This window comes from Mixophyes fleayi, chromosome 5, assembly GCF_038048845.1.
Source record: "Mixophyes fleayi isolate aMixFle1 chromosome 5, aMixFle1.hap1, whole genome shotgun sequence".
NCBI lineage: Eukaryota > Metazoa > Chordata > Amphibia > Anura > Limnodynastidae > Mixophyes > Mixophyes fleayi.
The window spans coordinates 8,610,952-8,626,360 of NC_134406.1; the positions used below are offsets into that span (position 1 = coordinate 8,610,952).

General features: G+C 40.2%; 1 protein-coding gene across 3 annotated transcripts in view; it reads left to right on the forward strand.

Annotated features, from left to right (window-relative positions):
- Positions 1–15,409, forward strand: part of TRAPPC9 (trafficking protein particle complex subunit 9) — a 456,795-nt gene that overhangs the window by 172,848 nt on the left and 268,538 nt on the right. For all 3 annotated transcript variants that reach the window (XM_075211675.1, XM_075211674.1, XM_075211676.1), the window contains exon 18: positions 11,989–12,131. In XM_075211675.1, the coding sequence (XP_075067776.1) occupies positions 11,989–12,131 (143 nt within the window). The remainder of the gene's footprint in view (positions 1–11,988; positions 12,132–15,409) is intronic.

A 15,409-nucleotide genomic window follows, 5' to 3' on the forward strand; every position in this document is an offset into this window, starting at 1 on the left:
GTTTAACTTGTATGATAGGCAGTTTTCCCTGTTTGCTTCCATATTTAAGAACAATCACAGCAGTGCGTTCCTCTTCTTACCAGTTTCTCGTCAGTTCATTGAAGGCTTGGTGCAGTCTAACATCTGTGTTCTCTCTTTGAACATCACCTATATCCAGTTGTTGGATTATTCTGGCGATATTAGCAGATATCATCATCATCATCATCATCATCAACATTTATTTATATAGCGCCAGCAAATTCCGTAGTGCTTTACAATTGGGAACAAACATTAATAAGACAATACTGGGTAATACATACAGACAGAGAGGTAAGATACACAATTTCTTCTCCTTTGAATTCTTTATGCTCCACAGTTTCTTTGAACACTTGTTCTTGACAAAATCTACACCCAATCATGCCACGTTGCCAATTTATTCTGACAGGAAGGACTCTCTGATCTTCCATTGCAGTCAGAATGTTCGGCAGAGGAGATGGGTCATGAACAGTGGGTGAATATATTTAGATCAGTTAAAATCAGTTCATGTAATTTGTCTATAATAAAGACTAACTGCAAAATTATCCTAAATTGGCACCGGACTCCAGATAATACTAAGTGGACATACCTCAGCCTTAGGGGTCTATTTGTTAATAGAATGAGGTAACTGCTCTGGGACCCCTGGGGTTGACCCCCTTCTTCCACAAAGTCTTTTACTATTTAATGGCTGCTTTGTGCAGCCGGCAAAAGGAGGAAGTGATGTGCTCAAGCACATAATGCTTTCACCAGGGAGAGATCCAGCGAATCCGGAGAGGCTTCAACTGGATCCCATTGTAAATGACCAGTAATGCAGCTTAGGAAATTGATTAGTGCTGCTGTCCCATAGATGTCCCCATTGATGTCCCCATAGATGTCTAAGGGGCAAGCGTTAAGCTCCAGTTTTGGGCTTAAGGTTCGGAAGAATCTCTGGTTTTTTAGGGGTTACCCCTTTTTTAAATAGCAAAAATCGCTGAAAGAGATGTTTGCTGTCGTTTACGTGACATTTTGGCTTTTCACCACTTAGAATAGAACCCTTAGGTCAGTTTGCTGGAGATATCAAGGTCCTGACTGTTCTCTATATATCTGGTGGAGGTGGACTGTAATACCGACTTTTGGAAGCTGGAACATAAATACGTAAAAGTGTTTGCGGAATGTTTTCAGTTTTTCTTCTTCATTTCAGCGTTCTCCCCATTCCCACGTATAAGGCTTCTTTGTTTATCTTGTTAATGTGCTTCTTACTCTGATACAACTCCACCAACAAAGACCTGAGATTAGGAGGTCGGTCACCTTGAATAGGTCGTACAGAAATGTTTGAGGATCGCTATCATAAATGGTCTGACCAATATAAATGAAATACTTGGTTACATGACGACCTTGGCTTGAATTTACCAATGCAAACAAATATATGGATATTATGCCTGTCAATAGTGTTGTTCCCAGCACTTCAATGATGTGCTTTAAAAGGATTGATGACCATGTCTATCTGTACTCATGTCCTTGGCTGTTTGACCTTCCCAACCTTTCCTCTCTCTATCCGACATTCTCGTCCTTCTGTCGTCTTCGTCTTGTCCCCGTCACTTACTGTACCCACGTTTCTTCTGGATTTCCATTGGTATTATGTACAATTTGTCATTATGACGACATATTTTACTGTTTGAAATTTGTACTCTTTATATTCATCTTACTGCATTTAACAAACTCTTTGTATACCTGTTGTTTTCGGTTTTTCATTGTCCTGCTTCATTACTACAATAAAACAGACAATTAAAAAAAGGAAATTGTGTGTGTTTTTTCTGTTTAACAATGACATAATTTACAGTGAAAAAAAATCCCTTCTCATAATATCAATATCACCCTTCTTATGTGTTTGCATGTGACCCTGCGTTCAGCTGTCTGTTAATGCCCATGTTGAACGGGCTGCCTGTAGCTAAACGGAATTCAGATCACATCCCCTCTTCCATTACCAGGCGGCTATTTTTAGCTGCAGCAGGTTAAAAATACGCCTTCCAATCTCTCCTGAATTTATTGAACAGCTTTGTCGTTCAGGAGGAATTGCTCTGCTGAGTGGTCAGACGCGAATAATCAAATAAGTGCTGCATTATTTATATCCCTGCGTGGCTTAGCAGTGTCTATTTTTAGCTGCAGCTTGATGTTGCTGTCAGCGTGATATTGTACAAAGGAGAGACTGCAGTTCTATCGCTCAGTGACTTGGCGAGACACACGAATGGACATGACAATTATCTTGCACAGATTGAACTGAGACGCGGCTATATGAAGAGTTAAATTCTGAGCGCTGGCTGTAGAAAGATATTTTCTGCTTCTCCTGCCAGTGTTCTTCTTGGTGTTATCCGTATCACCGGGACCCCAGATTTTATAAGTGTGTATAATTCCCTAATTAGATGTGATCTGTTCTGCAGTTCAGATGCTGCAGTCTTTCTTCTCAATGTATTCACCTAGGTTGACTGGCTCACTCTCAGCCTCTGAACGCAGCAGACAATATTTAGCAGACAGTGGTCCACAGACGGCGTTTGGGTGCAAACATGGGGAGAAGACTGAGTGCGCTGCTATGTATGCCGCACTAATTAGTCTATTTGTGTATCTGTAAGTGTGAAATCCACACGTATTGCTTTAAGTCATGTCAAAGTCGAATAATTGGATGAAAAAGTATATTGATTAATAGTTTTACTGTGCAATTGCGATCAGTACGCCACGTGTCATGACGCAATAGCGCGATAAATAACGCACGCATACACTTACACTTTCACTTATATATACTTCATATTTATAATAGTTCCAATCCACAGTCGTTTATGAACAAATGTAGCAGAGTTTATGGTGAAATATTATAATGTTATTCACACGTTAGTGAGATCTAAGGTTCAGGTCACTGGAAACATGCCAGGTCTGGTATCATTCTATTCCCCTATTTATCTGCAGACGTCCGCTTCAATCGCCCAAAGGATCGCCCTTTTCGTATGCAAGTTATAGATTATAGGGAATAAATGATCAGGATGGTATTGTCTGTGTAATGTAAATTGAAAAATTATAAAAGCCATTGCATAGAGAGTTTGAGAACGACATTTATTTTATGATTTCCTACTATTAATCGATATTTCTAGATTGCTGAAGACAATAAATAAAATGAAGCATTTGAATAAAAATACAATTTGTATCAGCAATTAATAATTTAATTCCTAGTTAGTCAAAGAAGTATTTTATTTATTTGTTGTTTAATGCAAATGTAAACATTGTTGGTGGAGGGGGGGCTGTTTAAGGAAGTCATATTTTAACTTAAGTTCTTTTTTGCGCACCGCGTATTAGCCTGGCATGGAAGACGTGGGGGCACTACCAGTGCTTTAACCTAGGGTGGCCTAAACCCTTAATCGAGCCCTGTGTCGATCCATCTAAAACAAACGCAGTAACCTGACGTCCGTGGACAAAATCTAGTTTATGTCCAATGCAGTAACATTCATAGGGAGCCAACTGTAGGAGATCCGGCTGTTTGGCGATAATATCAAGTGACCAGATCCCTTCCGGTCTGTTAATGCGCACAATCCGCTAGGAGCCTCTTGGTCATCTTCCGACTGCCTTCATAGACGTCCTCCCAACTTCAATAGCATCATTATCGACACGGTGGTTGTTTCCTGGTGGTACGAGCTGCGGTATCGGACCAGTTGCCCGATTTTGTCTGTGATATTGTAGCGTGTGTGGGCAACATAATAACTGTACTTTGCGCTGAGGCTGTGCTCAGAGAGGTCATGTGAATTTATGTATTTGTTTGGGTAGCACAGTGGCTCAGTGGTTAGCACTTCTGCCTCACAGCACTGGGGTCATAAGTTCAATTCCCGACCATGGCCTTATCTGTGAGGAGTTTGTATGTTCTCCCCGTGTTTTTTGTGGGTTTCCTCCGGGTGCTCCAGTTTCCTTCCACACTAACTAGGTTAATTGGCTGCTATGAAAATTGACCCTAGTCTGTGTCTGTGCGTGTGTGTGTGTGTGTGTTAGGGAATTTAGACTGTAAGCTCCAATGGGGCAGGGACTGATGTGAGTGAGTTCTCTGTACAGCGCTGCGGAATCAGTGGCGCTATATAAATAAATGGTGATGATAATGATGAGTCGTTTATTCGATTATTTTTTTAACGAACATTACACAATAAAATCTGATTTTCCAGGAGATTGGCCGCATTATTGCGCGCCACTGCTTTAAAGAACTATACCTTCTGCAAATGGAACATATGTTATGTTTTGTCTGTTCGGGGTGTAATGTATAACTGGCAGGTCCACTTGAAGTAGAATACTTACATTTTTGTGGACAATTTTCAAGTCATCACCCAGTAAATATATTAATTTTAGAACCCAAATAGAGTTAAAAAATTTATATTTGCTCTTTCAGTTTATATTTTATAATATGATGACATTTCTCCCAAACTATCCATTACCATCTCACGCCTAAACATACTCTATTTTTGGTGAATTTTTATGTTTCCCGAGGATTGCATCAGCCCCAGCCCCACACCGCTCTCCGCTTCTGAAACATATTTTTTAATCAGATATTTTTTCCATCCAGCACAAATGGTAATTTGCAAGGACACAGAGGCACAGATGGTTGGATGGGGGATGGCATGTTCTGCTATTTTGCTCTGGTTTTAATGTTAAATCGATCAGCTGATTTTGTGCGCTGTGTGAATATCCCATTACAAGCCTTCATTAAAACGCAAAGCTCACTGCATAATCAATTCTAGTTCTGGAGAAATGAAAAGAAGACCTGTTGTCTTTTCATTTTCCTAATCGAGCTAGTAAGTGTGACGTTATTTTGCAGTACTATGTTATAACATAAATCACAAGTTATGATTAAGGAAAACACAATGACAATCAAGGAGTAATAAGCCAAATCCTACATGACATAATCGTTTGTTGGCTACAAGAACGATGGAAATGGAAATTATATTTTGTTTTTGCTTTTGAATTCTTTTGTACTGACAGAATGGTAAGAGTAACTCCAGTCCTATTATTATTATTATTATTATTATTATTATTATTATTATTATTATTATTATTTTGGTAGATTTGTAAGGTGCCACAGTGCTCCACAGTGCCGTGCATTAGGGAAAACAGAACGTAGATAAATAGACAAAATAAACGCAGACATGAAATCAGAGGGTATGAAGGACTCTGCTCATTAGAGAGCTTACATTCTAAGTGGAAGAGGGCACAGCTGAAACGAAGCACGAGTGTGGCTCAGAGTGGAGATTGGGATAGTTGTGATGGTGCATCAGTGTGAATAATGTTATCGAGGATAAGGTCACCTCTAAAAAAGAGATGGGTTTTCAAAGAGCATCTAAAGATTTGAAGATTGTGGGAAAGTCTGATTGAGCATGGTAAGGAATTCCATAAGTGGGGAGCAGCACGGGAGAAGTCTTGTAGACGGGAGTGAGAGGTGGTTACCAGAGACGAAACAAGGTGCAGGTCAGAGGTAGATCTAAGAGGGCAGGAGGGAGAGTATTTTGATATGAGATTTGAGGTGTATGTAGGGGTGGTGTTGAGGGCGTTGTAGGTAAGGATGAGTTATTTGAATTGGATTCAGGACGACACAGGAAGCCAGTGTAGGATTTGCAAAGTGGTGCAGCACATGTGGAGCGATGAGAGAGTTATATCAGTCCTACCAGAATCTAGCTTCTTATTAAAGTTACCAAAAAGTCATCCAGTTGGCCCTGAACTTACCAGGGCCTTTACAGCAAATAGACACATAGATATATATTAGTAGGGAAATGAGATTTTGCTGACTTCTTATTTGACAAATTAACTTATCTAGTACATGCTTCTGATTATCCACTTCTTTAGATTGTAAGCTGTTCAGAATAATCGCCTTGTTTTTGTTGAGTCTCCCAAGTTTGTGTAAATGTTAAACTGTAATTGTTATAATGGCCGATTTGTTCTACTTTGTGCAGACACAGGGATTTTGGTACTTTATAAATCAGTAATAATTTTTTGGGGACATGTGTCATATCTAGAACATTATTACTCGAGGGGCCTTGAATACCCAAGTCTTTCACTGGTGACATTCAAGCATAGAGACTTTGAAAGTTTGTTGGGTTATTTCCCGTAGACATACCAGACACTACATTTACACTACCAGACAGGTGACCTGCAGCCAATCAGGGACATCAGCAAAGCGTGAATGGCTCCGCCTGCTGGGATTGGTTTACATCTTGGCGAGATTGCCAGGGGTAGAAGACCGGCTATTTTGCTAGTTGTTGGTGTTTTCACAAAGTAAACGTCAACACGTCTCTCTTTAACGTCCTCATGTAACTTCTTTATTTTCTTTCTCCTCTGTTTTTCATTCCCGTTCTTTGCAGCCTATATCTCTTCCCAAGAAACTTAAAAGCAAAAACAGAAATACTGTGGTACTGCTATAGAAAATATTTTTTGGGAAAAGTGATAATGTTCCCATCCACTTATTTTGAGGGTGACACAAGACTTCTGAAAACTGAAATCACCTTCAAATCAATATAGTCACAGTAGTCAACATCAGCAGAATGTGGAATTTATTCCTGAAAGCCATGTCAGAGCTTATGGACAATAACGTTTTATTAGCAGATTTATGACCAACGTGTTTCTTGGGATAGTTATCACTTTGTCATCACCACAATGTCCATAAAAATACAAAGATTGATGTACGCATAAAAAGCCTTTAGTAGTAGTAGTTTTTTTAAAAAAAAAAAAATTGAATGCCTTTCTCCGGTTAAACACAATTATAGGATTGTCTGATGAATGAACAGTTTTATTCTCAGTGTAAGTGTTACGTTAAATAGAAGATTTTGTGTGGGACTGGTGGTGGCAGCGATGTTGTGAGTAGAACCCAGAGTTTATGAGAATTAAGTTTATCCAGTAAGTTGAGAAAGTTGGAAACTTTTTCCAGTTGAACCAAACCCAACACTGGATCTTCTAATTGAATCCCGAAAGCAGCTGCTTTGGAATTTGCATTATTCAGACAATGCACAATTAAACAAATTGGGCCAAATTTAACCGTGCCTTGATGCACCCAGACTATGCCCATTCAGTATGAGGCTACACCCATTTTTCCAGTTTGCCACAAACCCTTTGGCTTCCAATAAAAAAGACTGTTTGGAGATATGTCATTTGTACTTGATTATCAATAGGTTCCATTAATTAGAGTTTGCTCACAAATTTGATTTTATAAGTCTAACTCGCCCCACCTCTGCTTCTGGTGTCTCTTCTGCAACATGCTTCTTCACTGTTAGTGCAGCTCCAGCAATTCTCAGTGTACCCTGTCATTTCATTGATCAATTAGCAGCCAGAGGTGTCTATTGTCCCACAATTCAGCAGGTGTAGGCGGAGGGAGCCACCTTTCCTTCCACAAGCTCTCGGGCTGCAGTGGGAGTGCAGGAAGCAGTGGTGTGAGCGGGCCACCAGTGGTATGTTGCCCCACAGTACTGCATTCACCCGACCTAAGAAAATTAATCAGTAAATCATTAGTACAATCTCACTATCTATACTCATGATACCAAACTCACTACGAATTGCACTAAAAATGCATGAATGCCAGCCTCTCGGGCAATGCTGTGACTTCTAGTAACACAGCATCAGGTTACTTAAGCTTGATGTAAATCCACAACTTTGTCGATGGCAACCTAATATCTCCCACAAGCTCTACCGCCGTATCCTCTGCTTTATAGGTCAGCTTCCTTGGACTATAGTAACTAGCATGTGACTTAGCAGACCTTTCCCATAGGTCATTGAGACCTCAAATTCTGGATCACCAATTTAGCAGACGTTCCCACGTGAAGTTATCTTGCACTAGAAGTCTTCCTGCAGAAGTTCTATCTGATGATCAGTTTACTAAACGGTGCACTTTTGAGAATTAATAATTTTCCAGCACTTTGTAATATCCTGAGAACTGCTGATCTGTTTAATTCCTGTCCAGCCGGATAACAATTCTCGCCATGACATCATCGCCTACGTACAGGCATGGGAAACCTGACTCCGGCGTTTATTAATTACCTTGTTTAGATGAAAAGTGAACACAGTTATCTATCGTGTTTCATTGTCTCTGCCTTAACTGACGCTGGTGTATGAGGAGATATATGGGGAAGAAATTGAATTATATTTAGATGTAGCCTTGTCATCAGTTGTTGTCTCCATACACTGTAATTTTTGTGCATACCTGACATTGTCATAGTCGGTGCATGCTGAATACTGATATATCATACTCTGTATATAGATCTGAATGAGATTACTGATGGCCTGAAATGCTCAGACCCCATTTCATGGGGCTTTGATATTCCTATAATTTAGGATCAGGTTGGATTTCTTCTTTACAGAATGTTACAGTTTGTAAAATGTTTACACACATTGGACCATTACAATTTCAAAGTTGTCTGTAGCGCTCTAACTCATTAATGTTTGGCACAATGTTATGGGATTCTATAAGGGCGCTTATTAAGTGCATGGTGCACTGTGCTGCAGAACGCACCCGCCACTGCTCAGGATACTTGCCTGCTTGTGAAATGGACGGGGCTGTGATAACGCAATTTGCTGCAAACCATGGCTGCGAATTGCGAAACGCTTGGTCACACACCCTGCACTTGCCCCTTGGAAATTCACCAGCGGGATCTTCCGGAGGGGAGGCATAGATAAGGGCTTCAGAAATCCACATGGGCAGTATCATTAGGTGACTAGTTGGCACTGCAGTGTAATCATCATCATCACAATTTATTTATATAGCGCCACTGATTCCGCAGCGTTGTACAGAGAACTTACTCACATTAGTCCCTAATCCATGGGAGCTTACAGTCTAAATTCCCTAACATACACAGACACACAGACAGACTAGGGTCAATTTGTTATCAGCCAATTAACCTACTAGTATGTTTTTGGAGTGTGGGAGGAAACCGGAGCACCTGGAGGAAACCCACGCAAACATGGGGAGTACATGCAAACTACACACAGATAATTCCATGGTCGGGAATTGAACTCATGACCCCAGTGCTGTGAGGCAGAAGTGCTAACCACTAAGCCACCGTGCTGCCCCGTGTGTAATCACATAAGTTCTGGGTATATAGAGGGTGGGATGCCCTGGAGACAGTGGGTCATGGGATGGGATGTATCTGCCAGATCCAAACAATTATGTTTATTTATTTATTCTTAAATCGATGACTTGAAAGGAAAACAAACACATCAGTTTTGTTTATGATATATTACACATTCTGTGGAATTGTAAGGCTGGGACGGGGAAATACAAAAAAAAATGAAATAATATCTATTTCTAAAAATCAGAATATACACTTAAATAGCGGACTCACACATTGTCATTTGTTTTTAAAATGTTAAAAAAAAAAAAGAGTAAAAGTTACAGTTAAAGCTAATTCTATTTTGTCATTCTTCATTTAAGTATAATGAACTGACTTTGCTCATTTTTCTCCGTAACCTAGTTTTCAGACGTTTTCCCAGTTGTTAAGTACGCGGACCATATAACAAGGACACTGTCAGACTTGCCGGAGGCCCCAGTTCCAATCCCAGCGTTCTTTTTATCCCAGGGTTCATGTTACAAAAAGTAAATTGTAGCCTCATTTGGTTTGGGAAACTGGGCCAGAGAAATGATATGTTCAACACTGTGTAAAATTGTTCTAGATGGAAAGTATGAAATAAAAAGCAAAAAGAGAAGAAACTAAAACAAAAAGTTATTCTTGATCAATGGTTTTTCAACCATCACGGGGTAGATTAATTAAACTTTCTAAAAAGAAAAAGTGGAGGTGTTGCCCATAGCAACCAATCAGATTATAGCTATCATTTACTAGATCAGTGATGGGCAACAGACGTTCTTAGGCCTCATGTGGCCCTCCAAGCCTTCACCTGCGGGCCCCCAGCTCCTTCCTGCTTTATTGTTAGATTTGTTTTTTATAGCTTGTAAAATTTGTATAAAATTCCCGCTGATGTTATTACATATAGGAGTCTCTTCCTTTGATTAAATTGATTAAACCTTTTTACTGAGAGTAGGGGTAATGTGCGGCCCCCCAAGTGTATCATATTGCCCATTACTGTTCTAGAATGTATTGGATAAATGAGATCTAGAATCTGATTGGTTGCTATGGGCGACACCTCCACTTTGTGTTTAGCAGATAATAGGTGAAGTGGAGGTGAAGTCCTTGCCTGGGTTTACCTTTGTGTTACCAGGAAGGCACCTTATATCCAATATCATCCGGGTCACTAGCCAAGAGTACGACAGGGTGCAGAAATGAGGAATACGGAAGCTGAACCTTGATACTCTGGCCCAGAATAGATGCAGGAACTCCCTCATTGGTGTCAGGGAAGGCGCCTGACAGTATGTTCTCCCCATGTTTGAGTGGGTTTCCTCCAGGTGCTCCGGGTTCCTCCCACACACTAAAAACATACTAGTAAGTTAATTGGCTGCTATCAAATTGACTCTAGTTTCTCTCTCTCTCTCTCAGTCTGTATGTGTATGTTAGGGAATTTAGATTGTAAGCTCCAATGGGGCAGGGACTGATGTGAGTGAGTTCTCTGTACAGCGCTGCAGAATTAGTGGCGCTATATAAATAGCTGATGATGATGATGATGATTGTCCTGCCATATAACCTGCATTCTGCCAGGCGTCAGTTGATGGGTCGTATGACACACATTGACACGATGCAGACACATCTGGTGCTTTAGACCCTACACTCCTCCAGATCAGTCAATGCTTTATATAAATTCATGGGTAAAATAGTTATTTTTAATGCTATTACCTTAATCTATTATTAGGAGATTCTTGAACATCATATTATATTAAGGTAAATATAAAACTGGCTTCTTAAGGTTACGCAAACTTTCTCCCACCTTTGTATGATACAATATTTAGTGACTTCTGGGTCAGGATGATGTGTTTTCATTGATAGTAAAAAAAAGATACTTCTGATACTCAAATATACACTAAAGACATATTTATCTCAGCAGCATTGTCGCACAGTGGTTAGCATCTCCGCCTCACAGTACTGGAGTTGGCAGTATTGGTCCCAAACCTTTCCCTTATCTGAGTGGAGATTCAGTTCTCTTCTGTTCATTCAGTGTCCATATTTATTTTCATTATCATCATCTATTTATAAAACGCTGACATGATGAAATTACAGGAAACAGAAGGTGAAATTGACCCTGCCCATATGAGCTTACAATCTAAGAGGTATGGGGAAGATTTCACACACAAGGTAGTGAAATGACGATGGGCGCTCTTGGAACAGGTCCTCTGATTATTCTAAAATAAGAGTGGAATTGGGACACCGAAAAGACGGTAGAGTAACACAGACTTGTCAGGAAGATGTGTCTTGTTACAGTTAAGCATTACTTCTGTCTAGATGACATGTTAGATTGTATAACATATGTTGTTTTGTTAGTGAAATAGTCTCTCGGGGAAAAGAAAGCAGAATAAAAAATGTAAGCCCAGGAACAATGCGTCTCCTGATAATTCCGGAGCCAGCGGAAGCAGAAATAGTGTTTGTCGTCAGTCTGCAATCTTTGGGCATAATTGTCATGAAAACGTTTTCCACCTTAAGATTCACCTATTGTGTTGTACACGTGCCCCTGCGACGTTTACAGATACATTGGTTTTACTTTCTGTTTTCCTTTGATGCTTGTCAGCCATGTCTTTATATCAGATCATATTTATTTGTGTCACCCAGAAATATAACGGACAACTGCTGTCGTATCCCACTGCAACAGGGAATAAACAACTTTGTCTTAAGAGATAATTAAATGACTAAACTGTACAGAAGATAGAAAAAATAAGCAGTGTAATTAGTAAAAGTTTAGGTATGGACTGTACATGCCAATAAATTAAATCGTTTGAAGGTGAAATACCCCCTTTAAAATCAGAATAATCTGTTGTACCCTAATACTCTACTGTAGTGTTGTATAATAGGATGAGTCCCTGGCAAATATTTTACTTTACCCTTTTCTCTGCAGACACTGGAAGGGATTTTGAATTTCAAATACTCTGGAGGACCGGGTCACGCAGACGGATATTACAGGAACCTATCGCTCGGCCTTCACGTGGACGTAGAACCATCAGTGTTCTTCACCCGTGTCAGTACTCTTCCTGCAACCAGGTGAGTCTCTTCTACCCACTACCCGCACTTTTCCTGTTACCCCCCACTTCCAGCTATAGATTAGATATTTAAAGTGAACACGTGAAAGTCCAAAAGTAGAAAATAATTCCAGAGTTGTGGCCCCTAGTGTTTTTCACCTAATATCCTAATCCTTTGTGTTGTTAAAGCAGCAATCCCTTTTTCCTTGGTTTGTTTCTTCAGACTGCTATTAATGATTTCAAATTTTTTAGAGTTTCCAAAGTCACATATCTCATGATGTAATGAGCAGAGAGGTGTTGGAACGCCCCTCTAAGCTCTCTCTGCACTGTGCGCTGTTAAATCCTTCCTCTCGTTCGCCGTCCACTGCCATCATATGTCATGCTTACATGCTTAAAGCCTGTGAGTGTGACTGGCATTCATAATGGACTCCCCTATGTTTTGCGCCTTGTTGATAGCCAACAGGTTGGGTCCCATTAACCCCAGATTAGAACTCTTGGATTAAGTAGTCTTTGTGTCGGGTAGAGAAGCTCCAGATAACACAAGAATAGTCTTTAACATCTTGCAACATAAAAGCCGAGCCAGTAGTATTACACCCCCTAGATGCAGAGAGAGCTTCGGACAGACTACACAGAGAATACATGAAATGCATCTTAACTTTACGGAACGCTTCCTGCATCCATTCTCATTTCATGTAGAGGTCTGTCGGCAAGTGTATTTAGTAACGTGCACCTATCATCCAGCTTCAAGATTAATCAATGAGACGTGACACGACTGCCCCCCTTACTCCTTGTTCTGGCCGTCAGACATTTATCTGAAGGTTTTGGGCTATCCAATGCCATTTGTGGAGCCAAAATCCCAGAAACGCATCATGAATTATGTCTTTTTATTGTTTACTTCCTACTTACAAATAGCTTATTTTTCATGGCAAAAGCAGTGGAGGAGGAGGGGGGGTTGATAGAGGGGTATGAAAGTGTGAGAAATATTGATTTAGGGTGTACTTAAAACGCCTAGGATAGCATACAATCTTAGTATGGCCTACTGCGGCAATCATAGGTTTCATGGATCCTTTAGAATATGGAATATCTGTAACTCAATGCTGAAAGGGTATGACCTCGACTGACCTCTGTCACAGTTTCATATGCAAATATCTTGCAGTTTGTGCTGTGTAATCCTCTAATAAAGTCATAAAAACATGTTAAACGATATTTCCTAATTAAACAGGCTGTTGATGGGTTATATGTGCCATAATTGTGTTCACCTTTTCTAGCTATTAACATTGAAATTATCAATTTTCCTCCAATTCCCAATTAATAAACGATCCACAGGCTTCACGTCATAAACATGGGATGTGTTCCACCGTTTCATTAGCTGAACGCAGGATAAAATGTTCACATTATGAGGAATTATCCAATTGTTAGATTGTTTCTTCCATAAAGTATAACACAACTAAGTCCAAACTCCGGCGTCATAATGCCGCCACATTCATTAAGCTGCTGCACAATTCAAGTAGTTTTGCAGAGTGGAAATTCCTTGCGCTTCGCTGCGCAGTAAGGATGGAACTTTCTTAATTAAATCTCTTTTCTACACTGCTCCCCAAAACGATGGGCATAGATGTGCCCGCTATGTACGTTGCAGGGAACGTCCTCACTCCACCCAATTTATTTCTTCCCTCTGACTGTGCAGTCGTCTGCTCTGGCGCCACTTCATCTTGCTGCACAAACCAATGTACAGTGGCTGAAATTTAGGCACATTTGCACAACTATAGGTGCCAGAGCTGGTATTGTGCTTTGTAATTAACCTCCACTTAATTCACAAAGGCTATTATTAGCAGCTTAAGACATTTGAGCAGTATCTTCAGTTCACCAACACTTTACGTACGGATTACTCTTTACACAACCTTATTGCATTTTCCTAAAAGCTGTAAGGGTTTTGGTTATCTCTGTGCATAGGGGTTTCTTCATGCCATTGCCTTTTTTTTGGGTAATGTGGGCCCTGGCTCTGATTTTGCATTACGACTTTGAATCATCGTTAAACAACACTGTGTATGCAGGTCAGAAAGCTTAGAATGCAGTTGTTTCAGTTACTGTGACATCACTGGTCCCTGACCATTAATCATACACCCCACACAAGGTGTTTCTGCAAAGCTGTCAGTCATCTCTTTGCTTTCACTTTAAAAGTCCTCTACACTCTCCAGTGTGGTGCAGCCACATCCCCAGAGAGGTGTTACTCTGCCCCGCTATTTAGAGACACAGCCCGCACAGCAAACTCTGTCCTCTTTTTGGAGTTTTGAGAACTGTACACAGTACTCAAGGTGATGTCTTTCCTAGTCTTCTCTTCCTGCTACTAATATCTGTTCCTACACCTCCAAGTATCCCACTGCTGACCACAATGCTCGCCGACCTTCATATCATGTGACGTTAGAACGCCAGTATCACTTTCTCTGTCACTATTGACCTTACACCGACATTTATTCTGTATTCTGCTTTCATATTTTACATTCCGATATATCATATCTATGATTCCAGACTTTAGTCCATTCCTCTAAGTACTTTGAATCACTATGCATTTGATTTACACTTCTGGGGTATCAACCCTGATGCAAATATTTGTATCAGCAAAAAGACACATAGAAATATCACTAATGAATACATTAAATAAAACAGAACCCAGGACTGACCCCTGCTCTGAGGTTTTCCACTGGTTATCGACACACCCTCTGAGCTACAACACTGTCTCCTGTCTACTACACAAATCTTTATCCATTCTACTATCTGCGAGTCAAATACAACGGATTTTCAGCTCTGAATTAATTATTGTGGATTACCATAACAAATCTTTAGAAGTTCCATCCACTGAAGATCCTAATGATTTGGTTCTGCCAGTACAATGGCTGCTTGAGTTGTGTCTACTATTAAGTTAACAACATGTAAAGCAAATTCACGTTCAGAGCAGTAAAGTCTTTGCAGAAAGGCAGAGAATTTTAGTAATGTTTGTGTGGCCAATTGAAAGTGTCATTTGTTCTTCTGTAAGATATATATCACCCACTCAAGTGGGTGACCGCTACTTAAAAAGGGTCGTAGTAAAGATCCACCATGCCTTTCAGCGATTCATCCAGTGTTTCTTTGTGTTTAATGAGAAATTATTTTTCCATCTCTTTCTCCATTTACGTGATCAGGAGCATTTTCTGCTGAGCGGCTTTTTTTTCCTATTACAACCCTCAGACGGTTTCGGCTGAGTAAGCAGGACGACGCCATTTCCCCGCAATACTGTGTTTTATCCTGTTGAGTAAATTGCTTCTA